The 23,584-nt window shown below is 42.0% G+C and overlaps 2 protein-coding genes and 1 long non-coding RNA gene across 7 annotated transcripts in view; 1 reads left to right on the forward strand and 2 right to left on the reverse strand.

Annotated features, from left to right (window-relative positions):
* The window catches only part of LOC115376347 (PC-esterase domain-containing protein 1A-like), a 19,379-nt gene extending 14,097 nt beyond the window's left edge, over positions 1-5,282 (reverse strand). For 4 of the 5 annotated variants that reach the window (XM_030075874.1, XM_030075872.1, XM_030075873.1 and 1 more), the window contains exons 1-5: positions 5,163-5,282; positions 4,372-4,462; positions 3,763-3,842; positions 3,044-3,276; positions 438-588 (exon numbers count right to left, since the gene is read on the reverse strand). In XM_030075874.1, the coding sequence (XP_029931734.1) occupies positions 438-588; positions 3,044-3,276; positions 3,763-3,842; positions 4,372-4,444 (537 nt within the window). In that variant the 5' untranslated portion in view covers positions 4,445-4,462; positions 5,163-5,282. Of the gene's footprint in view, positions 1-437; positions 589-3,043; positions 3,277-3,762; positions 3,843-4,371; positions 4,463-5,046 lie in introns of all 5 variants that reach the window. The other variant, XM_030075871.1, reaches the window with a different exon arrangement.
* On the forward strand, positions 4,230-23,407 carry LOC115376348 (uncharacterized). Its single transcript, XR_003929793.1, has 3 exons — positions 4,230-4,606; positions 8,372-8,436; positions 22,746-23,407. It is a non-coding gene; the product is annotated as an uncharacterized LOC115376348 (long non-coding RNA).
* adam19a (ADAM metallopeptidase domain 19a) overlaps positions 16,117-23,584 on the reverse strand; it is a 168,145-nt gene continuing 160,677 nt past the window's right edge. The window contains exons 20-23 of the mRNA XM_030075869.1: positions 22,657-22,756; positions 22,106-22,357; positions 18,809-19,017; positions 16,117-16,619 (exon numbers count right to left, since the gene is read on the reverse strand). Coding sequence (XP_029931729.1) covers positions 16,568-16,619; positions 18,809-19,017; positions 22,106-22,357; positions 22,657-22,756 — 613 coding nt within the window. The 3' untranslated portion in view covers positions 16,117-16,567. The remainder of the gene's footprint in view (positions 16,620-18,808; positions 19,018-22,105; positions 22,358-22,656; positions 22,757-23,584) is intronic.

Consider the following 23,584-nt stretch of genomic DNA (forward strand, 5'->3'; position numbering starts at 1 on the left):
CACTGACACCACCCAAACCCAAACTCAAAGAAAACGTCCAGTATTGGCCACAGCTTTCTAAATGACATGCGCATGAGAAGTTACAGGATGTTGAAATGACGTGCAGTCATCAGTTGGAGGGCACTGGGAGAAAACCAGCAGCAAGCTGAGGTCGAAGCTAGGTCGTACTTCAAAACACACAGATTTAGCTTGGCCAAACCATTACAACTCTAAATGAAAACAGCAACAGATCAGATGAACAAGGCCAAATGTCACAGAACTGTGTGTTATTTCATGCTTTGCCGTTCAGAATAGGATACCACGTTGATACCTGAGAGATCAAATGATTATCAAATTCTTTAAAATGTGTCAACTACCCCTCTGAAGTTCTGTATTCAATATCTGTATCAGCATTAAAAAAAAATCAGTTTTGGTGCATTGGTATAAGAGTTACTCACTTCAGGCACGAGGAATCCACCCTTGATCTTCTTGCCAACCGGCATGGACAGCAGCCACAGGATGAGACAGTCGTGGCAAACAGTGGCTTTCATCTGTCCAAAGAACTTATGGAGGTTCTCTCTGTATTCTGGGAGACACTTACGGCCGTACCTGCAATTATAAACTTCTGTATACCTCAAACACGTAGGCAATGACTGATGTGGGGAACAAAACCACACTTTTCTCAGCTTTAGTGTGTCAATAAATATCCTGTGCACGTTCATATGCGCTGATCCGGTGCTTGACATATGGTTCACTGTTTTCTAGTTTAAGGCAGAGGAGGGCCTTTTTTTGGAACAGAAATTAGTCAGGACAGGGGAACAACTGGATGTAGCTGCCAGTTGATTTTCTTCATCACAGGGAATGCTGACTTGCCTCCCTGCGGTGGCTGCTTGAGCGATTCCATTCAGTCTCAGTACATAATTAATCACACGCTCATCTCCCTCTCACTCAAACTGAGCCCGAACAAGGCGAAACTTTAATGAAATTCAATGCAAACCAAACAAAGAAGTGGAAGGGAGCCGAGATTTGAGACGGCAGATGAGCGTTCAAGTGAGCTGGCTTATTCGAAGAAAAAAAATCTTATTTCATCGTGGTTAACTTATGAAACACCCCTCTCAAGAGACCATGGTCATTTCCAGTGTAGACAGTGTATAGGATTTTCTTTAGTCTGAGGAAATGAGTGTGATTTCAGTGGCTGTTGTGGCACCACAGGACAGACAGGTAATAGCGTGCGGTGTACCACATTTCCTCTGTTCTGCTGGAGGCGTTTTAATGGGCTGGAGTCATACTGGAGAATGGAAGGATGTATAAAGTCAGTGTATCATTTGAAAGATATCTATAGCCGGCTGTTTATTGGACAGTGTGTCTGGCACCATCCCTTTGCACCACATGTAAAGCCTTGTTGTATTTTTAAATGTCTCCAAGGCCAAGATAAACTTTTGCACATTTACTCTCCTTCAACAATAAACTGATTCTGATCAGCAAAACTGGCTCAACTCTGTGCTGGAAACCCCACTGTGGCTCAGAGCAGCTCTCTGCAGGACCTCCGGGAATTTGCAGGACTATGTTTTTGGATAGCAATATTTTACTGTTTTATTTTGAAGTTGTTTCTTGTCTGTTCCTTTGAGAAAAAAAGAGAACATTTGGTGGCAACCAAAAAACAAAACAAAAACAAAAGCCTTGAGCTTTTCATCAGCTATATGCTGATCGCTTGTGTGGAGTCAACATCACACCAAACTCTATTCAAAAAATGAGGCAATTTAATGTCACTGCACTTGATGCCACATGTACACACCAGGCAGAACACGATTTAAATGATTTTTTTTAATCACTGGGGTCTCCTGGTGAATTCAGCATATAAACAGCACTTTATTTTATTATTATTATTTTTTAAAATGTACATGGTAATCCTTGCTTGTGAATGAGGGCAAATGATGTCACGCGAAAAAACAAGCCAATCAGCAATGGTTCTACTCACCAAAACTGTGCCTCACCAAAAACCAACCAATCAGTTATATTCTTAATTTTGCATCAGCTCCCACATGCTTTAGCAGCTCTGTGGTGCAGCAGCCGTTGTTAATGCCATGGAGGACGGTGGAGCCAACGACACCACCAGCCAATCAGCAGCCAGTCGCTCACTGATCATGAATGAATGTCTCCAAAACGGCTTGTTAATGTTCAAAGTACAAGAGGAACCCTGGAAAATAAGCTGTCTAAATTATTTCCACACCCTTTTATTTCATTTACTGTGTTTTTAGAAACCTCATCTATCTATGAATTGGAGAAATCTGTGTGTGTGTGTGTGTGTGTGTGTGTGTGTGAGGCTTGATTATCTCTGCGACCAGATGTCTGATTGACCTCTAACTTGGAGGGTGTGTTCCTGTGGACCTTCTACAGCGATGGGGCAAGTATGAGTATTTGTTGTTCAAAGGCAATAAAAATCAGTATTATAATGTTATTCTTATTGTGATGTTGAATGACTGTGAAAGGTGGAATTCGAATCCGAGGGTAGTGAAGCACCTGGACAGTCTACAGCACACACACTGCAGGTTTGAAACGCTCACAAGACACACAAGTATATTTCTGCACAATCACTCCCAGACTATTATCAGAGCAGGAATATGCATGAGCATTCTTCACTGACTTCTTGTAAATTAAAAGAATGATAAAAAATGATCACATAAAAGTAATTAATCAATGTTACTATAATAAATGTGCAACAATTGAATCAGTGAAAATAATGAGCACAAAATCTGGGCCTTATCCATACGCATTAAATGTCGCCGTGACTTCATTGAGCCCATAACATTTTCATGTGTGCTTTTGCACCCAAAAACACACACTGGACTGGACTGACATTTTCACACATTTTAATGGGCAATGCACTAGTCATATAATATTTGCCTTGAAAAAGATGACTATCTCTGCTAATCAAAGTTCAACTTTTAGAACAACAGCAAGGTGAACAATGTAACACTTGACTCAAATGATTTTCCAAGGGATAAAATGATGATGTTACAATTATAGAATAGATTAGAACAGAATAGAATAGGTATGTGGCTACCTGGTGATGTCCCACAGGCAGGAGTTGACGATGACGACGTCAGGCTTGAGGCCGCAGCGGAAGTCCTCCAGGATGCTCTCCATGTAGGGAGAGTAGACTCGTGTGAGGAAGTAGAAGCGCAGCAGGTGGTGGTCGGAGCGGTACTGCCTCACCTCCCGGTACTCTGTGCCGTTGGTCATGGGACCTCGCTGCCCACCTTCCACCAGGCAGTCTCGCTCGAAAGACAGCTCCCCCTGGACGATGGCAAAACCCAGTCTCAGGGTGACGATGAGGCACTAGAACGCAGTTTTTCCTCATCCAGAGCATTAGCTTGTTTACCAACTTTCAAAGCTGGCAGGTAACATAATAGTAGGTGGTAGTGATATCACTTACAGAAAATGGGGTCTTTTAAGGTGAAAAAACATAACTCAGTGCTTTCCTGAAATGTTATCTGATTTTTCTTTATGGCTGAGTTGTTTGCCTTGTGATGATCACAAACTGCAGGTCACAGTTGACCCTCCTTTTTATTTACTACTGCACCTCTGTGAATTGGAAATGCGAGCTCTGCCCGTAGCAGTGTGTGTTTTATGAGGCTGTTTATTTCAAAGTGATAATGAAGGAATAGGAAATGGGAGTCCGAGGGAGATGTGGCCTTGGCATGACAACAGAGAAAAAAGTGTGTTGCAGGGTCTGTGTGCTGCTGCCATTCATTTGCATAGAACGCTGCTGGAAAGCTTTACCTTGGACTTGAGCTGAGAGGGAGTCAGGTAGCGGTCTTTCTGAAGCAGCACAACAAGGTCTTTGTAGATGGAGCGGTGCACTGAAACCAAACAACACATGGCAGCAGTCTGCACCACATCACCCACCAGGAATCTTCAAAGTTTTCAGCTCAGTTGTAAGAAAATGAGAGTGTAAGTAGCTCTTATAGGGACAGTTCACCCATTTTGAAAAATGTGGTATTATTTCACTTCTCCCTCTAGCTGTTTTGTAGGGCAGTAGTGGTGCTATCTTCTGTTAGCTGTTACCTGGGGGGAAGTCCACCTCAATGGCAGGAGGCTAACAGTTAGCATTTGGAGCATCCAGACAGTATCCAGCACTCAGTAACAATGAGAGGAAGATAACATCACCATCAAATAACATGTATCAAAATTTTGATAGGTGAACTATCCCTTTAAGATGTACACGTCAACACAGTGCAGCTGGAGGAATTAGGCTCCATCAAACTCTAATGTATCTTGTTCCTATCATATTTAAGCCAGAAACAGATACATAAAAAAAACAACAACGTGCAAACTAACCTTCAGAGAATATAAATATGTAGATACCAATATTCATTGACTTGTCCTCACCTGAGCCGCCGAGCACCACCACAAACTTGTTGTGCAGGAGCTGCCTGGCTTGACTCTGCGTCACAAACCTCATGGCTGACTTCCAGGACGGCTGAACGAGCACAAGAAGTATTATTTTCACATTTTCGTTCGTATTTCATTTCACTTTTCTTTCTCCGTGGGCACTGACAAAAACGAGCCAGCCGTCGTGATGCGCTACCTTCACCAAACGGGGCCCATGGGTTAGCTAGCTCCGGTGAGTAACATCGAAATGTAGCCAAATAAAGACAGAAAATCCACAGTACAGTTTCTGAATCGACAGTGTCTTCCGGTGAATTTGGCACAGCTAATACCCAACTAGCAGCAGTTACTCTGAATTAAAGTTACATTTTTTACACGCGGTTCGCACGTTGCGCTACTGCGCACTGTCGGAGTTTTTGGCCGACGACCGAGGGAGTTAAAAAGGGAACCAGTTGTTAAAGATTAAATTGTATCAAAGGAAATGCAGTATGGTGTGTTGGGTGTATGCCGAGTGGAATAAGGACTATTATTTATCCCGAAAACGTGTTGACTGATAATATAAGCTATATGTATTTGTTGATACATGAGGAAAATATTAAATGGCGGGTTTGTGAATGCACTTCGGCAGCCCAAACAGGCGTTATTGCAGCTATGCTCCGTGTGAGATTGTCAAACCTTGTCACCGGTGAATCCAGAGATTTAGTCAGTTGTAGCGAGCACGTAGACAGACAGGATTTTTTGTACAGATGCAAAACAGCAAATTTAGCTTAAATGTCAGTTTACCAGCTTACCAAAGACAGAAACTGTGGCGGGCTCACTTGGCCTTCTCTTTCAAGTTTCCTCTGAGTAATGGTTATGCCACAATGCTAGATTTGGCCACAGGGTGGCACCCGTTTCACTCCCAACCAGAGGGGTCCCTCAAGGGTCCATGTGAGGATCTCAGGAAAAGCTTGAGGTATAAGCTCAGTTAAGTTTTTTTCATTTGATTTAATTTTTTTTCTGTATGGCATATGTATTGTTAGTTTAGTTCGATTAGTTTGTTCAGGGTTTCACTGCCTCCAGCACAGCAGAAATAGATCATTATCACCTGCACCACAAGGGGGCCTTGAGATAAAACATTAATGATATTCTGGCATGTGGTTCACTCTGCCTATTTCAGGGGCCTTGGACATGATAAAGCAGGACATCCCCAGATATAATGTTTTGAATTTGTTGTAAAAGCAATAACCAAGTGGGAAGCAACAGACCACCCATTAATTTTTATTTAGTTTTTACTGTGACATTCACCAACAACTGGGAATAACATTTAAGAATTGCAGGACAGTGCAGGACAGTCCAATCAATAAATGTGAACATGAACAGCTCCCCCAAAGCCAGACAGCATGCAGAGAGGTGCTGTGAATGTGTGATCTAGATGTAAGCCTGGAGTTGCTCCACAGACCATGAATGGAACACTGATTATGTGCTGGAGTTTTTTTTTTTTTTATCCAAATGAGCTTTATTTTACAGTGGTGCTGTCGGCTCTGAACCCGAGAAATGCAGCTCCCCCACCCCTGAAAATCTCTCTGGCTGCCTCCTCGCTCACCTCCCATGTTTCCTAATGCATTCTGTTTGGAGCAGCTCCAGATGAGAAAACTGAACCTGCTGAATTAAGAAATGGACTGGGGCTAAACATGCTGCAAACTCATTTTACCCACGTTTTCATTTGCAGTAGTCTACCACCTTATCAGGCTGGCATGAACCTTGATGAGGTAAAGTCACCATAATCAGAAGTTTCAAACTGGTGCGAGTTATGAGGATATGAAGATGTATTAAGGGGACGAACATAAACAATGGCTTTTCTGAAATATATTGATTAAATGCTGTTAATCTTGTTTGCCTCCTAATCAATCAATCAATAAATCAGACATTATTTATATAGCACTCTTCATACAAATACAGTCACACTGTAAAACAATAAAAAGTACCCCCACATCCAAAAACATATAAATAGATAAAATAAAAACAGGAAGTGAGGAAATAGCATCATAAATCTCATCTGATTGCAAGGAGGAAACACCAGAGGCAGGATGAAGACCAATAACAAATAGATCAAAATGAAAATAACCAAATAAACATAGTAATAAGATGAGTAAGTTATGAAAAGGAGAAAATAAATAAACAAACAAATAATTAAAAACTCCAAACAGTAGATAAAAAGTAAATGAATAGTTAAGAGTGCAAGATAAAATAATAAAATAGTGGAAAAAAAAGAGGACATGTACAAAAGCAGAAAAGAAAAGGTTGGGTATTAAAACAAAAACAATGAAGAAAATAAAAGGAGAGGCCAAGCGGGCAAACAGGCTAAAATACATGAATAAATATATAAATAAATAAAATTCAATTAAAAGCCAGGTTTGAAAAGTAGGGGGTTGAGTTTGCTTTTAAAAATATCATCATTTTCGGCTGCCCTCGGGTTTTCAGGACGTAGTTCCACAGTGATAAAAGGACGCCTCACATTGTGAGTTTTTGTTCTGATTTTAGTTAGAGTTAGAAGGCCATGACCTGAGGCTTGTAGCGGTTCACAGGCCAAAAGCGAATCTGTTAAATATGTAGGAGCATTAAGAGCTTTGTAGAACAATAAAAGGATCTTAAAATTAGTTGTGAAGTAAACAGGCAGCCAGTGCAGGACCTAGAGCATTACAATAGTCAGGTCTGCAGGTGATAAAGCTGTGCATCCGTGTCTCTGTGTTGGCTTGAGAGAGAAACACTATGGCAAGGTTCTTTAGATGATAAAAAGCGTTCTTAGTTATGTCTGTAATGTGCGGTTCAAAACTAAGATGTGAATCAAAGAAACCCTGAGGTTTATTTACTTGTTGACAGAGGTTTGCCTCTCTGAGCTTCAGTACTAATAACCAAGACCTCAGTTTTGTCCTCTCTGAGCTGTAGAAACGTGTCTGTCCATAACTTAATATCTAAAATGCATTTTAAAAAGTGCATCTCTAGGCCCTGTGTCATCAGGACACATGGATATGTAGGGCTGCTTACAGCTTACCCACCTTTTTATTTTCACTGCCCATCCTGTACCTCTGGTTTGGACCTTGGTTCATGTTGACAGTCCCCCTGTTTTCCACTGGAGCCCTTTTCACACTTGGGTTCCTTAGCCTCAGCCAAACTAAGCCCTGGCCTAACTGTAGCCTTGATACACTGTTAGTTATTATCCCAGGGCTAACAGTTAACCCCGGGTTCATGTCCTCAGAACACCTGGAGCACTGCTTGGACTGGACAACAAACACTCTGTTTCTGTTCTTCTACCCTCAGTTCACACTGCAGACCTTATCCCCAGAAAACCCGCTCTGGAGCGGGCTTTAGTTAGCCCTGGGCTACAGGTGGCGGTACTCTGCATTCTAAGTTTCAAGACTGAAAAGACAGCTCAGGGCTGACTGTGATGTGAAAGTGGCTTCTGTATACAGCTACAGGCATAATCAGGCCCCCTTTTCCTTAAACAGTTTTTAGATGATTCTGGTCTACAACAGAGAAGCTGAATTATTTGTTATTTGGTGTGCTTCACATTTTCTAAATTTGAATAATGGAGAAATGAGACAATTACTTCAGTCAGGACCATTTTAGTGGAAGAAAACTTCATTGCCATTCGCAGTAAATGATATTCGGCCGTTTGGCTCTGTTCTGGAACCTCTCTGCCCTCCCGTGGGCTTACATGGAAGCCCCCCACCCCCTCATAGGGTACAGAACAGAGCGAGCATCAATGACAACAGCCATGACATTGATTAAGTCAGATACAGCATGAAAAGGAGGAGCTGGGATGCAAAAGGGCTTGCAGAAGAGGCAGCAGGGGTCGGCAGGCACCCTGCATGAGATCTGCCAGTTGAATGCAGAGAAGGCAATCAGCTGTGGCATCAGCTGATGTGGGCTGCTTTGAGATCAGCTGTTACCTGCTGTGAGCTGAGCTGGACTTTGTGGCCTGACTGAACTGACACTACGCTGCATTTTTTGATTTCAGGAGAAAGAAGGAGGAGTTCGCCCCAGCGCTCATGAAGGGTCAGCAGATTGAACCCGGCGAGTCCTGTAAGTACCCTGGTGCCCACTTGGACAAGAAATGAAAGCAGAAAAAGAAGAAGAAGGCTCAGTCAAGATTAGTCTTCCTCAGGCAGCTCTCTATCATGGTAGTTTAGTTCAAATTCAAATTCAAAAGCTTTATTGACATGAAAGTTACAAGAACAATTTTGCCAAAGCAACAAGGTACAGTTTGTTCAAATATTTGGACAAAATAACCAAACATTTAAACATTAAACAATACATAAAACATTTTAAAACATTAAGATTAGTATTTGTGAATTATTAAATATTATTAAATATATATATACAGTATATCCTGTGTGTGTGTGTGGTGTGTGTGTGTGGTGTGTGTGTGTGTGTGTGTGTGTGTGTGTGTGTGTGTGTGTGTGTGTGTGTGTGTGTGTGTGTGTGTGTGTGTGTGTGTGTGTGTGTGTGTGTGTGTGTGTGTGTGTGTGTGTGCAAGATGCCCTGTCTCCTTCTCCGAGGGTATTTTTCATTTGGAGAGCTCATTAAGCTCTGCGAAATCTGAAATTACAGAGTCAAACTTGCAAACGTGCAATTGTTCCTTATTTCATTAATTTTTCACACTGTAGGAGGAAGTGCACCACTGTCTTAAACTCAGCTGTCGATCAGTGACCAGAGACTCTGTTTTTCTTTTGATTGCCATGATTTTTGGTGTTGTCCTTTTTCGATTGCTAGTTGGTGGCCCCTGAGCCTGGACGTGGTCAGGATCTGTCTCTGCTTTCTGTTTCTGACAGTACAGAGATATTCTGCTAATTCATAGTCTTTTTTCAGGGCCAGATAACATTCTAATCTTTGGCTTCTAGTTTTTCTTTTTAGTTCCTGTCCTTATTTCTCTCTGCTCTGCTTGGGGAAGGAGAGGTGTGAAAAGCATCTCAATGGAAGACAGACATAGAAAAATAAGCTTATCAATTATGGAAGATCCCCACTTCCTTTAAGCCGAGGGCCAACTAAACCCAGAGCAGGTTATGCCTGATTTTCTGGTATCTTAAAAAAGTCAGGGTTAAGGTCTTTAGTGTACTTTTGAAAGGCAAAAAAAAAAACTGTGCTCCAAATGTTCAGGGGACTTTAACCCTGGGCTTTGATTTTCAAGTGTGAGTCCTGAACGCAGGGCTAATGTGTGGTCCAGTATTGCTAGTAGGGTATCAAACTGGGCCGCTGACATCCTGAAAGTGACCTGGAAATGATCGGGATAATGCCACAGCTCCTTGATCTGCAGGTGAAACTCTCTTTGCTCTTTCTCTCTCTGACACCTGCTCAGGATTGGATGGACCCCAAATTTTCTTGTTCTTTTTCTACTTTCAAGAAGTCAGAAGACTGCAAAATCATCCTCACTGACTGACGACTCCATCTTGTCTCGGATTGCGAATTTTTGCAACACATCGTAAAACATATCGGATTCAGTGTGCAAGGTTTCTGTAGATGAAGATTTCTATTGGATGATGGATAAAAAAAAAACGCATACAGAAAATATGGACTTGTGACGTGTGAAGGCCTTAACTGTTACCCCTGGGGTGATGAGCAGTGTGAATCAACGCTGACGTAAGATTCACTTGAGGTGAGGCTTCAGAAACATGACGGCCAACAGCACGGCCACATTGCAGATGGTGTTACATTATGAAGACTATCCATTATCTGGTGTTTCTCAACGTCTCAGAGGTTCATTCAGTGGCAGACCAGTGACGCCTCAGTGCTCTAAAGGAGCTTTTTTGTTCCGACAGCAGTGACATACTTTAATGAACACTTTTAGCTCTTTAACCAGGTTGTAAACAGCCTTTTATTTGTACTACTGTCAATGTTATCTATCTATCTCAACTGTTGGCTGGACCGTTCCAAACCAAAACTCAGGGATGAATTGTTGAACTCTGGTGTTCCAAAACACAGCAGCTCCTCGTTCCAGCAGCCACTGGACTGGTCGATCTCTCTGACTACATGTGAGGACAGTGTGTGAGCTCTGCAGCACACTCACTTAAGACAAGTGAAGAGAAGAGTCAGCAGCAGTCATTTTGATTTGCCCTTAGTTTGATCTTTGGCTCGGAGGCGGAACGTTTTGAGGGCCGTGGATGGTGTCAGCTCTCAGGATGAGCAGTGACTGCAGTCCGCGACACGGCCGCTGAGTTTGCTGAGCTCATCTGTGCCTGACGCTCACATCCCTCCATTGTCCAGACCAGGAGGATTCCACCTGCAGCACTACACATATACATGGACCTCATGCAAATCTATGCAAACATATTCTTAACAATAATCAAGACAGAATTCAAATGTTTATGGAAGGCTGACTGCAGTACGTAGACCAGTGCTTTTCAAAGTGGTCCTCAAGGGTCCTCCCCAGGATCCTCAGCTAATTTTTTATTTTCCTGGTCATGTCCTTGTAACTGATTTTCTGATAATGTTCTTTTTTAGCCATTTTTTTTATTACTTGCACTCCAGTTATTTTTGATAATTTGATAATTGCTTTTTTTCACCATGTTTTTGAAAGAAATCAAAGGAATTTGCTCTGGTGTTAAAGTATTAATTCACTAGACATCGCTATGACACAAAAACATATGACTGATTATTTTAACAAGATGTCTTAATCTCACCATTTTTAATTTATTTGACAAGAGACATGGCTGCAGCCATCTATTACTGGACTTGGCTATTCAACTAGCAAGATGCACGATGCTTTCTATTCTCCCCTGCACCGAAAGGACTGAGCCCTAATTTCGTTGCATTATTATACGTATATGATTGTGCAATGACAATAAAAATCTATCTATCTATCTATCTAAAAGTATGACAGCCAGGCCATAATGAACCCAAACCAAAATGTGCCTTGATATGAGAGTACTGACAGCAAAATAACTTCAGATGGGGTCAACCTGGTGGGCCAGAAGATGAAAAAGTTTGACAACCCCTGATCCAGAGAATCACGAAGCAGGACGGGAACCTCAGGCTCCCAGACATTTGATCACAGGTGGGTTTGCAGCGATATGATCCTGTCACGGCAGCAAACTAGCACCTGTCAAACGGGGGTAGATATTTGCAGTGATGTGCAGATTTTTGTAGTCCACCACACACTGTGTCAGGTTAAATGAACCAGCCTGCAGCTCTGCGATGTGAAAAGGCCGCTGAGGCTGCAAAACCAGCAAACACTGAAAACAGAAACAGGTAAGAAAAGATTATTTCATGAAAGGTGGTGTCAGGATGAGAGGGGAAAAGAACAAAACATGAGCATGTCGTGTTCACTTTGCTGAGTTTATGGCTCAGATAAGGGCCAGTTACATTCATTTGTCATAGCAATAAAACTGGAAGTGATAAACCCTTTGAAACCTGAGCAAATTCACTTGTTTTCTATCAAAAGTATGGGGGGAAGAGGTGATGAGCAAATTAACAAGAAACGACCAGAACATGAGCAAAAATGACAAGAAAACAAAGTAGCACCAGAAAAAAAGAAGAAAAGAAAACTATATTTGTAACTATTACAGTGATTACTTTTAGTTATTATTTAAATATCAGATTATTGATGATGGATCAGGATCAGATCTTGTGTTTAAATACTTGAAAAAAGCTGAGCAAATTCACTTGATGTCTTTTGATTTCTTTCAAAAACATGGTAAGAAGGCAATGGGCACATGATCAAATCAACAAAAAAATGAGCTTTGATGTGCTCAGACGCATCAAAAGACCACAAGTCACCTGACAGGCGTAAAACATGTCTGTTGTAAATCTGATCGTTGAAAATAAAATGAAATAAGTGTCTGTTACAGTTTGGGCACCCGGCAGACACTGTGGAAGCTGAACCAAGTTAATGTGCCACCCTGGATACTCCTATTGGTATCAGTGCCATCACCATGCTACAGTAGAGCATTACTATCTGAGATTAATACATGATGCCAAAAGCCCCGAGTCCACAGGTATAATGAATTCACTTGAGAAAAAAAAATCTGCTCGGTTTTACTGAATTAATGAGATAATTTCCTCAGACATAATTATCTTGTTAATTGAGAAACGGCACAGAATGAGTTTTTCTCAAGTGAATGCAGTACACTTCCATAGCTGGGTATCCTACCAGAAATAAAAGCAAACTGTCTTGATTTTGTCTCAAAGTTTGTCTCAAAGATGCCTGTATTTGTCTAACTTGTCCAGTGACCCCACACCAAACCAGTAAGGGATCAGACTGGTACCTGGTGTCAGAGGATTCTTGCAGGTGTACACTCCATATTAGGATTTAAAACATTGTGGCAGTGCGGCCCTAATCCCACATACGTCTAACTACAAACATGCAGCAAATTTACCTCACTTGAACACGCGATGATGTCACAGTCATGGGGAACCTGGTGGCCTTGGTCTACTGGTCGAATGGACAAGGAGTGTGTAAAGAAGGAAGAGATACATCATCACTGAGCAGTGCTTGAGCCCCAGTTGGTGCTGAGTGTGGAACATGCTGTGGTTGTCTCTGTTCTGAATGGGTTTGCCCCCCGAATTATATTTTATTGACCAGGTTTGTGCCCCAGTCAGCTGTTGGGATTATGAGTCATTACTCTGTGGCTAACTAGCTCATATTTAATCTATGGGAGTGTACATTTGAAACTTGCATGGGGCTAGAGCTGGGCTTCATGCTGGACAAACTCCTGATGGTGCTGGACCTGGAACAGGAACAGCTAATACGCACACTGGAGAAAAAACCCCAGTTGTTATATAGATGAGCCTCTGTCAGCTCAACCAGCAGAGGTGTAGTGGTTTATAGAGGGATTTTCCACACCTGTCCCATTCACTTCAGCATTAGTGGCACCACAGTCTGGCACCAGTGCAAATTTGGGGTGTTGTCGCTGTGACATATAGTCCTGTCCTTCTGTATACGCTCCTTGCAAATAGACCAGTAGACCAAGTGCCAAATAAGTCGACACCTGGCTTAACAGGCAGTGAAAAAAATCTGATTTTTTTTTTTTTTTCCTACAAACCCTCAATTTCTTTGTGCGGATCAGGCAACTGAGGGAAAGCCTGAGGAAAGACATTAACGTATTTATACACCTGCGTCGGGCCTCAGGCGGCCCAGAGCTTGATTTATAGATGGTGTCCCTGGAAAAAGTCAGCTCTTTTCATTTAGATCACGTCTACCGTCTGGCGCTCACAATCCACCCCACGGGTTTGTTTGGGTGCCCGGCGCCCCGGTAATGGGCCGGGAAAACGTCTACATCGATATATCTCCCCACGAGGCCATTCCTCCTCGCTGTCCTGTCTGATAGCGCACCACTCGAACCGCGGACTCTCCAAATGCATTAGTCTCCAGGGGCAAGCGAGCCGCCTCGCACGGATATCTCACTTCCAGCAGACTGGAATCCATTAGGGAGCGGGTGAGAGTCGAGCGGGGCTATGCTGAGGGAGAAGATAGCGCTCCTCGCACAGTGCAGAACTGGTTCATCACCCTACTGCTGTCATGAGACCACCATGGGATAAGGACAACAGTCTCTCTTTGTAGGTTTGTTGGTTTACAGAGGAAACCTGGCAGCAAGTCAGCCTGCACTGGAAGGTAGTATTTTTCAGGCAGTGAGTCTTCATGGAGCTAATTATCTTTGCTTTTGTCAATAGAAGCAGGCTTCATCTCATATCCTCATAAATTCTATGCAGCGGAATTCCACAGAAGACGCAGGTTTGAACCTCCAACCTGCTGAAGTGTCCTTGAACAAGACTCTGACTTACCTGTGAAGGAGGGCAAGAGAAGGAGCAATAAAGTGCCTCATTATTTTTAGAATATTAGTATGCACCCATAATGCAACCACCTTTGGTGCCAGTGAATGCACAAGACTGTAAACAGCATCACTGCTGAGGGATTTAAAGCTCTTTGACTTCTCCTCCACCTGGACTGAGGAAGTCAGAGTTGGGAGGTTTGCAAAAAATATGCTGTGGCCTCAAAACTCTCACAAGAGACATTTGTATTGCTGTAATGAAGCTGCTAGGAGGTCATTGTTGTGTTTAGTCCCAAACAGAAAAATGTAAAAAAAAAAAAAAAACCTTGTCAAAGAACCTTGGCAGCTCAACCCCATAGCAACTGGCACAAAACAACGTGATATTCTGGAAGACTTGAGTTTTTTCCACAGCACAGTTTCAGTGCATTTTGAGAAGCCGTGAAAGAATACAACAAAAAGCTTTTGTTTTTAAATCTAAAGAGCGATTAACTTGTGCCCTTTTGGAAAGACTTTGGCCTTGAGATTGCTTGACAGATTTGTTTTTACAAGTAGAGGCATAATCTGACTCACTGACTCATTCATATTCACTGTGCGCTTCCCTTTTGAACTCCATGAAAAAGGAAGAGCTCTTCTGCCCTTTGAGTCTCATGTGAAAACCTTTAGATAGGACGTCAACTGAATCCCGTCAAAATTTCCATTTCATGTTGTCGGAGCTGTCGGGGCCACTAGGCAGATCAGGCACAGTGCCTGGGGCCCCGCCTTCCTCAGTACAGGGCCCCAAAAACCAAGAATCTTTTTTTTTTTTTTTTTTTTGGAAAGTTGAATTAACCCTTTGGAACCTGAGAAAATTCACTTTACTTCTTTAAAAAACATGGGAAATTATGATGAATGATCTGCAAATTAGCAAAGAAATTACTGGAATATTAGTAAAAAAAAAAAAACGTTTTTAAAAATTACAAGAAAATTACCAGTATATCAAAACAAAACAAAACAGAAATTGAAACTGAAATTATATATTTAAACATCAGCTCAATTATGCTTTCACAAGCATTTAACCTTTTGAAACCTTTCAAAAAAAATGGGGGAAAAAAGGGATGAGGAAATTAGCAGAAAAAGATCCCAAAAAATAGCAAGAAATTGGTAAAAAAGTTACAAGAAAATTTGTAGAAAGAAGTAAGAAATTACAGGAAAATTATTAGAAAATTAGCAAAACAGTTTGCCAGACAATTACTCAAGAATTAACCGCCATAAAACTATACTTAAAAAATATTCTGATGAGATATTTTATATTAGATTATAATACAAATTACCATAATATTACGTCAAAAAATGTAAAAACAAAACCAAGATTACCACAAAATTACCAAATTGCACACAAAAAAATCCCCCAACATATGATAGATAAAAACGAACAAAAGTGAGTTTTGTTCATAAGGTGAAATAAAACCCCGCAGGTTTTTCATATTTTGGACCACCATTGATCTGTTCATAGAAAAACACATGGGCCCCTGAAAGATTTTTTGCCTAAGGGCCCCCAGATGTCTGGGGAAGGCACTGCATGTTGTGCATAAGAGTGAAGTAAGAAAGAGAGCTGGTGTCAGTTTTGTAAAAATCTTTTATGTAACAATTCAAAAGTCATAACACACAGCAAAAGACATTCAAATCAACATGAGCGACCGGGGGTGTGTCCTGCCAGCCTCCACGTCCATCGCCTCCTCCATGTAAACACTGTCGCAAAGGAGCTGCTGTGTGATTGTTCTGCCTACTGTACCCAACATTTTCCATTTTAGACATTCCTTAAGTATTGCAATAACTTAAAAAACTTAAAAAAACAAAAAAAACCCTGTGTGATAAATTTAAAAGTATGTTCGAGGCGCTCAGGCCACACCCCAGGTACAGCATTAAGAGACCTCTTTGGCACGGAACACAAATCATAGAACGGGACGTAAAACAAACCTGTAAACGAAACAACAATCATTACAAAATGCTAGCGCTTTACTTTTTTTTTTAATACACAGAGCGTAAACAGATTGACAAAAAAATAAAGATTAAAAAAACCAACATAAAAAAAGTTTAAAAAAAGATTTGGCAAATGTGACCGTCCCCCCAGCGATAACACTTGTCTCAGTCTGCAAGGCCTCCGTGCAAAACCGCGTCATCGTGGTTAATGGTAGCGCGCTGAGGGGTTGGGGGGGTAGGGGTGGGGGTCGGGGTAGGGGAGGTGGTGGGGGGATTAGGGGGAGGTCGGGGGACGGCGGTCAAGGTTGATAGGGGGCAGAGGGAAGGTTTTCATTTTAAGCCTGAATTGTTGTGAGTCCCCGCTTGCTCTGTGGTGTCTCTGGTTTCAACTGGGTCCCTGTGCCCCCCTCCGGTGCGCGGGACAGCTCTGTTGTTGTACCAGCCTTCCCCACCAAGGTCTCTTTAGTGCAAATAGGCTGTCAGCCACAAGGTCATTTTCGCAACGGAGACGAGGCTGTGTTTGGTTTGGCTCCTGGGACCGGTCTGGGAGAAGGAGAAGGACAAGAAGAAAAAAAAAACATAAATAAAGACTCTAGAGAAGGATTAGACCGATATACTAACTTGCTGAAATTGGACAAATTCTGCCCGTGGTATGGAGGGCACAGTGGAGTTTGTTTGATCACATGTTTATTCTGTAACTGATCACAGCCACACAGGGAAGCCTGTCAGATTTCTTGTGTTTGGCTGAGTTCATTTGCCTTTCACAAGCATTTAACCCTTTGAAACCTAAGCACATTCACTTGATTTCCTTCCAAAACATGGGGGAAAAGGGAATGAACAACTTAGCAAAATAGGACCAAAAATGGGCACACACATTGTAAAACTGCACTGTAAAACTTACCACCTTACCATAAAAATTACCCCAAAAATTACAAGAAAATTGGCCAAATATGGTTTTCAAAGGGTTAACCGCACTCTAATGCAACATTTGGGTCGTTGCAAGCTATTTGTGTTTGGCAACGAAATACACAGCTCAGAAACTTGGAGCGCTTATCTGCCTGGGTCTGAGCTTCCTGAGGCTGAGCTGTCCACAAGAACTGCATGGAGACAACAGTTTTGTTGGCTGAGGACAAAAAGATGCAGAGATAGAAAAATCGGGACGCAGTATTTCTCAGAGATACAGAGCCCCAGCAGTTTTATAGGCACATCATAAAAGGCAAAATTCAAGCTAGTGAAAAAACAAAAACAAAACAATAAACAATGGCTGCTTTATGAGGTTTTTCTCATTACAGCTATTTTAGATATTATCAAGAAATGTAACATTCCCTCTAAGGTCGATTTGAAGTCACAGTGGTCAGGAACAGTGGAGAGTAATGATGTCGGCATTGAAACAACAACATGATGACGTTTAGACTCACAGTGTACCATACCATTCTGCACTGAGTGGCAGTGGCCTTGGGTGTGTTCAGGCAACAATGTCCTCACCCTCTACAATACTGCAGTCCACTGCAGTGTGTGAGTGTGTGTGCACATGTAAACATATGTCTACAGACATATAATAATAAAAGAAGAAACTTTTTAGGCTACTGAAAGTACTTCACATAAAGACAAATAAGCAAAAACAGTAAAATGCGAGTCAGGAAATCCATTCAAAATGAAACTGGGAAAAAAAATCACAAAAAATATGAAATAAATACAAAAATAGTTACATTTAAAAAGTATGCACAATAAATGAAAATTCTAACCCTTAAGAGGTGATTTAAGTGATAGTGAACTGTTGCCAAATTCCCTCAGGCAGGCTGATCCACAGTCTAGAAACCCCGACGGTAAAATCTCCTAAAATCTCAGTCTTAAGGCAAGACTAAGGCAGAGTCAGAGGGGAACTTTTATCACTTGCAGGTTGGCCACATACTACGCAACCACCGAGGCCGTTCATGCAAGATTCTGCCATCCTGACGATCGGAGGGCAAATCCTGATCAGAGGCTCGGTCGGGAATGATGGTGTGCACGGGTTATCTGGCGTGTAAGGGCTTACAGATTCAGCCTTAACAGACTGATCTCAGTCGCTTAGATAACATGAAACAGGCTGTCCGCCTACACCTAATTTGAGCAAAACTATCATCTGTATGCACTCAGTAATTGTATGTGCATCTGCTGTTTTAGCAAGTGACACATGTAAAGTGATGTTTAGCCTTCTTTGGGTGGATTAAGGTGGTTATCCAGCCACTATCCAGGAGGTGGGGGGAGGGTGGGCTAAGGGGTGCATGAATTTATGTCATTTTTTCCAAAATGGGACACTTGCCTAAAGCAAATTCATGTTTCTTGTGGTCTGTCCAATCAAACGCAGCATCAACGACGACACTACATAATGCAGCATGTGCACTGTGCATGAAGGCTCGGTGAGGGGTCTAAGCACCATGCACCTCTGGATTTTTGCAGATTTTCACTGCATCAGTATGGCAACAGCTCAGTTCCCCCAAGCCACTTTCACCACAATGAATGAATCGAAACAATGAATCGGGAACAATGCCACAAATACTGCAAACACTGAAGAGAAGCACCAGCTGGCAGCGCTCATAATTATACTTTGTGCTGAGCAGAAGAAAAATAAGAGTCCTATCTGATCGAGGTTTTGGTCTTGAGGGACTCTAGAATAGGACAGTCAGAAGAATCCCACTTGAGGATGTCACAGTTCACTGTGTTGCTGCTCATGTCCCGACATGCTGGCTCACCTGAGTGCTCTGAGAGGGGGGACAGCTGAGACTTTGCCCACAGGCTTGGGTCCGACAGCCGGAGGCATCATGACCAGCAGGCCTGGGGAGGGCTTGGAGGCCGGGGTCCGGGCCGGGCTCACCGTGGGCAGGGCTGTCCTGGCCGGGCTGAGCGGCAGCGGCCTCTGAGGAGGGAAGGGCGAGGGTCTGGGCTGCAGCTCTGACACCAACTAAACAGTCACAAGACACACAATGATCCGCTTATTGGACATGAAGATGCAACTTTACAGCAGACTCACTTCCCATCTTTTCCCATCAGCTCATGTTTTTAAGATTGTTCTGAATGGCTTCCCTTCTTGAGTCACCAAACTCAGTGGTTCTCAAACTCCTTCATGTTCTGGCTGCGGACCCCCATATTAAGTGATTTTACCTCATAGGGACCTTTATATCAAGAGATATTTTAGATAGTGTTAATAATTTATTAAATGCTTGTAAAAGGCGCCACTTGCCTTTCACAAGTATTTAAACAAAAAACCGGACATCAGTCTAGCATCACTGATATTGTGTTTAAATACAGAATTTTAATAATTAGAAATATTGATCTCTTGTATTTTTTGCTAATTTTCATTTTTAAAGTTATTTTATTTTTTGCTAACTTTCTGTTTATTTTTCTTTCAAAAATGTTTTCATCTAATTTTCTGGTAAATTACTTCTTTACTAGCGTTACCAGTAATTTTTTGCAAATTTTCACACTGCCTTTTTTGTTTTGAGAGAAATTGTTTAGATGTAATACTATGACAAATCACGGTGAGACTGAACCAGAAAGACGAAAAAGTTAAAATGACCCCTGGTACATTTTCTGCATTCTAACAATTTCTAGTAAATTACAGTGAAATTAAACTTATCATTTCACTAAGGACCCACTGGAAACCCCTCAAGGAACTCTGGGGGTCCCTGAACCTCATTTTTAAAACCGCTGACTTAACTTCTGTCTCTTTTCTATGCTGTTCTTCTATGGATGACTTGCTGACTATAAGTCTTCATGGTGTGTCAATCTGAAAATGTCAACCTGGCTTTGCCATGTGCATGGGGGAACAGAGCTTTCTGAAAACAATGGGCTTTTAGAAAATGAAAAAATAGCGTGAAAATGCAGGTGCAGTGCAGTGTGGATGGAAGGCCAAAACAGTGCTTTTGGATTTACCCAGTTCAGTGTGGACATGGCTTTCAAAATGTCATCCTGGCACTTCCCAGATAGTTCCACACCCATTAACCTCATCATTCATGTGACTCTGGCAACTCTCAGATGTAAGGCCACCAGGTGACCTTAAGGACTCACATGTGACAGCAAGGTGTGAATGACCCTCAAAAGTTTGAATTCCTGGGACTGCTCACCAGTCATTAGACTGATGAAGCCTCTTGAATGAGTGTCGAAGACAAACAAGAAGTGTGTCCAGTTGCTTCTGACTTACTACTTCTTGATAAACTATGACCTGGATGACTGAAAATCTTCAGAAATTCTGTAGAACATAATAGAATAATTTTACAATTTTAGATGGGCTCAGTGCTTGATGTCTTGCCATCAATCAAGACATTTTTCTGTATAGATAAGAACACACAAGATTTGCTTTCATAGTGCATGATCCCTCTATTGTCATAGTCATAGCACAAGTCCATTAAGGCCCTTGACCTTTGCATAGTTGCCTGTGATTTTTGGTCATGTAGCAACTGAAGCCTGTTATACTGATGTCCTAGTTGTGAACGACTCTACTGAATGCCTAAAATGTAAATGGTCAAAGAGAAAGGAGAGGAAAAGCAAGAGTGGGGGAAAAAACTAAAGGAAGAAGAAAAACACAGGGAAGGGTTATCAAAAAGGGCAAAGAGGACATCTTACAAAGCAGGATCAAAGCCAAGATGCAGTGCAACACTAGCTCCCCAGCACAGCGGGGAGGAAAACTCCATCCCCGTCTCTGTAATGTCAGTCTGGAATGGATCCAGGTTGTCTCCTGAATGAGTTCAGCTCGCTGGTAATGGGAACTTCTGTCCGACTTCACACTCAGGTATTGAATTAAAAAAATTATCAGTAAAGCACGGCTCTGAGACCAGAATCACAAACTAATCTAACATGAAGTATATTTGACATAAACAAGAAAAAGCACTGCAACATTCAAAACTTGATCCAATTTGGAGGCATTTTACACTTCACAGAGAAACAGAGATGAGAGTATTTTTGAAGGGGAAATCAATACCAAAGCAATCAGATAAGAAAACATATGGCCCTTTCATTTATTATTTTTTCTCTGCTCTCCAACAGAAAACATCTGCAACAAATCAGAAAAGTATCCTGGCACACTGAGTTTGGAGCTATAATTTTAATGCATTTAGCAACAGCTTTCCATTACATTTACATTTAAGGCATTTGGCTGAAGCCAGAACAATAATATTGTAAGTACAGCAGTCTAAATGGTGACAACGCAGTCTCAATATAATTATTCAGCTTTGAGGACCATTGAATTTTACTCTCAAGCTTAGTTTTATGTGCAGAAACAAAGCCTCTTTGTCCAGGTTCTGCAGACAAAAGGCAGCTGACACCACCTTTCTCTGCTTTTCTCTCTAGTGTGTGTTTTCTGGAATCTATGGACATTCAGTGACCCCCACTCTGAATCCTTTAGATCAGTGGTTTTCCAAGTGGGGTCCAGGGACTCCAAGGGGTCTTTTGGGTGCTTCCAGTGGTCCTCAGTAAAATGAGGAGTAGTTTAATTTCACTATAATTTAAAGGCCCTCACCAGTGGTTTTGCATGTTTAATGTAATAGTGTTTATTTTGCCATTAGGTTTCAATCTTACCACTTTGAATGTACTTGTCAGTGTTCACATATGACAGCTAAACAATGTAAAACCTAACACAAACCAAAATATCTTTTCATATCAGGGTCTGTAGGACAAAATCACTTCAAGTAGGGGGCTGTGACTTAACAAAAGTAATCTAGGGGGTCAAGAACATGAAAAAGCCTCTGCCTTAGATGCTGTCTTCTATTGAGCTCTTAGTTTTAGACCTGCAGATTGTCCACTGTACTCATCACTGCTTTTATATGAAAAAGGGATATTTTTATGTGAGAGGAGATAGGTATTAGTTTCTGTTTAATCCTAAGGCTCATATTTATCTTTCATGTATTATTGACTGAATAGTGATCCGAGGTTTTTGGATTAGCGCTGACCTTGGACACGGTGCTTTCACTTTTAGATTCTCTGCTCCATAATAATGCCTGAAGCTTGACGTTTTGGTGACAATGGAACAAATTTGGGAATGAGTAAAACCTTACCAGTGGAGAGCGTGTCGGGTTGAGAGGCAGGGGTTTCTTGGGCGGGGTGAGTCTCTGTGGGGTCTGAGGGGATTTGGGTGGGGCGGCTGGGGGTTTGCTGGCTGGCAGCGGTGGGCGAGCCACCTTGGGGTCCTGCCGCGCACCCTGGGGTGATGGAGCAGGCCTCAGTGGGCGCACAATGTTGACCGGCTGGGTGCTGTTGGGTGCCGGACCCGGTCTGAGAGGCAGAACCTCTTTGCTGGTGTGAGGAAGCTGAAGACCATTAAAATATAAAACACAGTTGTTAAGTAGAAGGACCATGATTCTTCATGCCTTCTGTCCACCTTCATGTCTTCCTTCCTTTGAGTCTTCCTTTCTCCTGCTCTTCTTTTCTGCCTTTTTCCTCTCTCCTTTTCCCCTTTCTACTTTCTCTTCTTCCTTTCTGCTCCTCTCCTACCCCCTCACTCCCTCTCCTCCTTCCATCTGTTCCTACCTCCCTTCCCCTGGCTCAGCCTTTTTATCCTTCAACTCAACCTCCCTCCCTTACACACAAGCATACACACATCACTCACCCCCTTGTGGCTGCCAGCTTTGTTGATTGGTCCGACCACCTTCAGGTGAAAAGCAGGATTCAGATGGCCGTTCTTCTCTTTCTCTGCAGATCCCTCCATCCTGAACAGACAAACAGGACACAGAAAATAAAGCAGAGTCTGACAGCTGAAAGCTGTCCTGCTTCATCAGTCTCCTCAATCTTGCATTGATTTTAGGGCCCCAGGTGGGGGGAGAAACAGAAAAGAGTCAACATGAAGTTTCTCATCCAACATGATGTGAGAGGGAGACGAGGAGGTGAAGGATAAAGCAAACGTTTCAACTGAGTGTCTGGGGAGATGCTTTCTGACAAGCCTGTCAAGATGAACTGACTGGACAACTCCCTCAGCAGCTCTTTAAAGGGCATTTGTGTTGCACACACCTCCCACAAACACACACACACACCTCTTGTGTGTACTATGCCTTAAGGTAACATACACCAGCAATGCACGCTGTTGCAACTAATAATAAAATAACTGTCAGATAATGTAATATCTTGAGGTACAATGTCCCTCTATGCGAGTCTAAATGTAATAAAAATCTGGTACTCTAATCATTTTTCCCCTTAATATTGTAATGCATTATTATATTAACTGAAAATGATTACATTATAAGGGCCTGTAACTTTTCTCAATTATTCCAACACCAGTCTGCCGAGGAATTTATTTCATTAACAGTGCTGCAATGCAGAGTGTCTATGGCCTTCAGAAACTAAATTTAACACTTGTTAAGACATAGAATTCAATAAAAGACCAACGTAAAGCCCAAAATAAAGAAAGCAAGTCTAACACTAAAACAGCAAAAGTCTGAGTGAACGCAAGCAATGTAATTAGTGAAACTATTAATGAATAAGAAAACAGACTCCAGGAAATGAATTGCTAAGGTCCAGCTGTGTTTAGTTAAGCAGATATA

The sequence above is a fragment of the Myripristis murdjan genome, chromosome 18 (genome assembly GCF_902150065.1).
Source record: "Myripristis murdjan chromosome 18, fMyrMur1.1, whole genome shotgun sequence".
Lineage (NCBI taxonomy): Eukaryota > Metazoa > Chordata > Actinopteri > Holocentriformes > Holocentridae > Myripristis > Myripristis murdjan.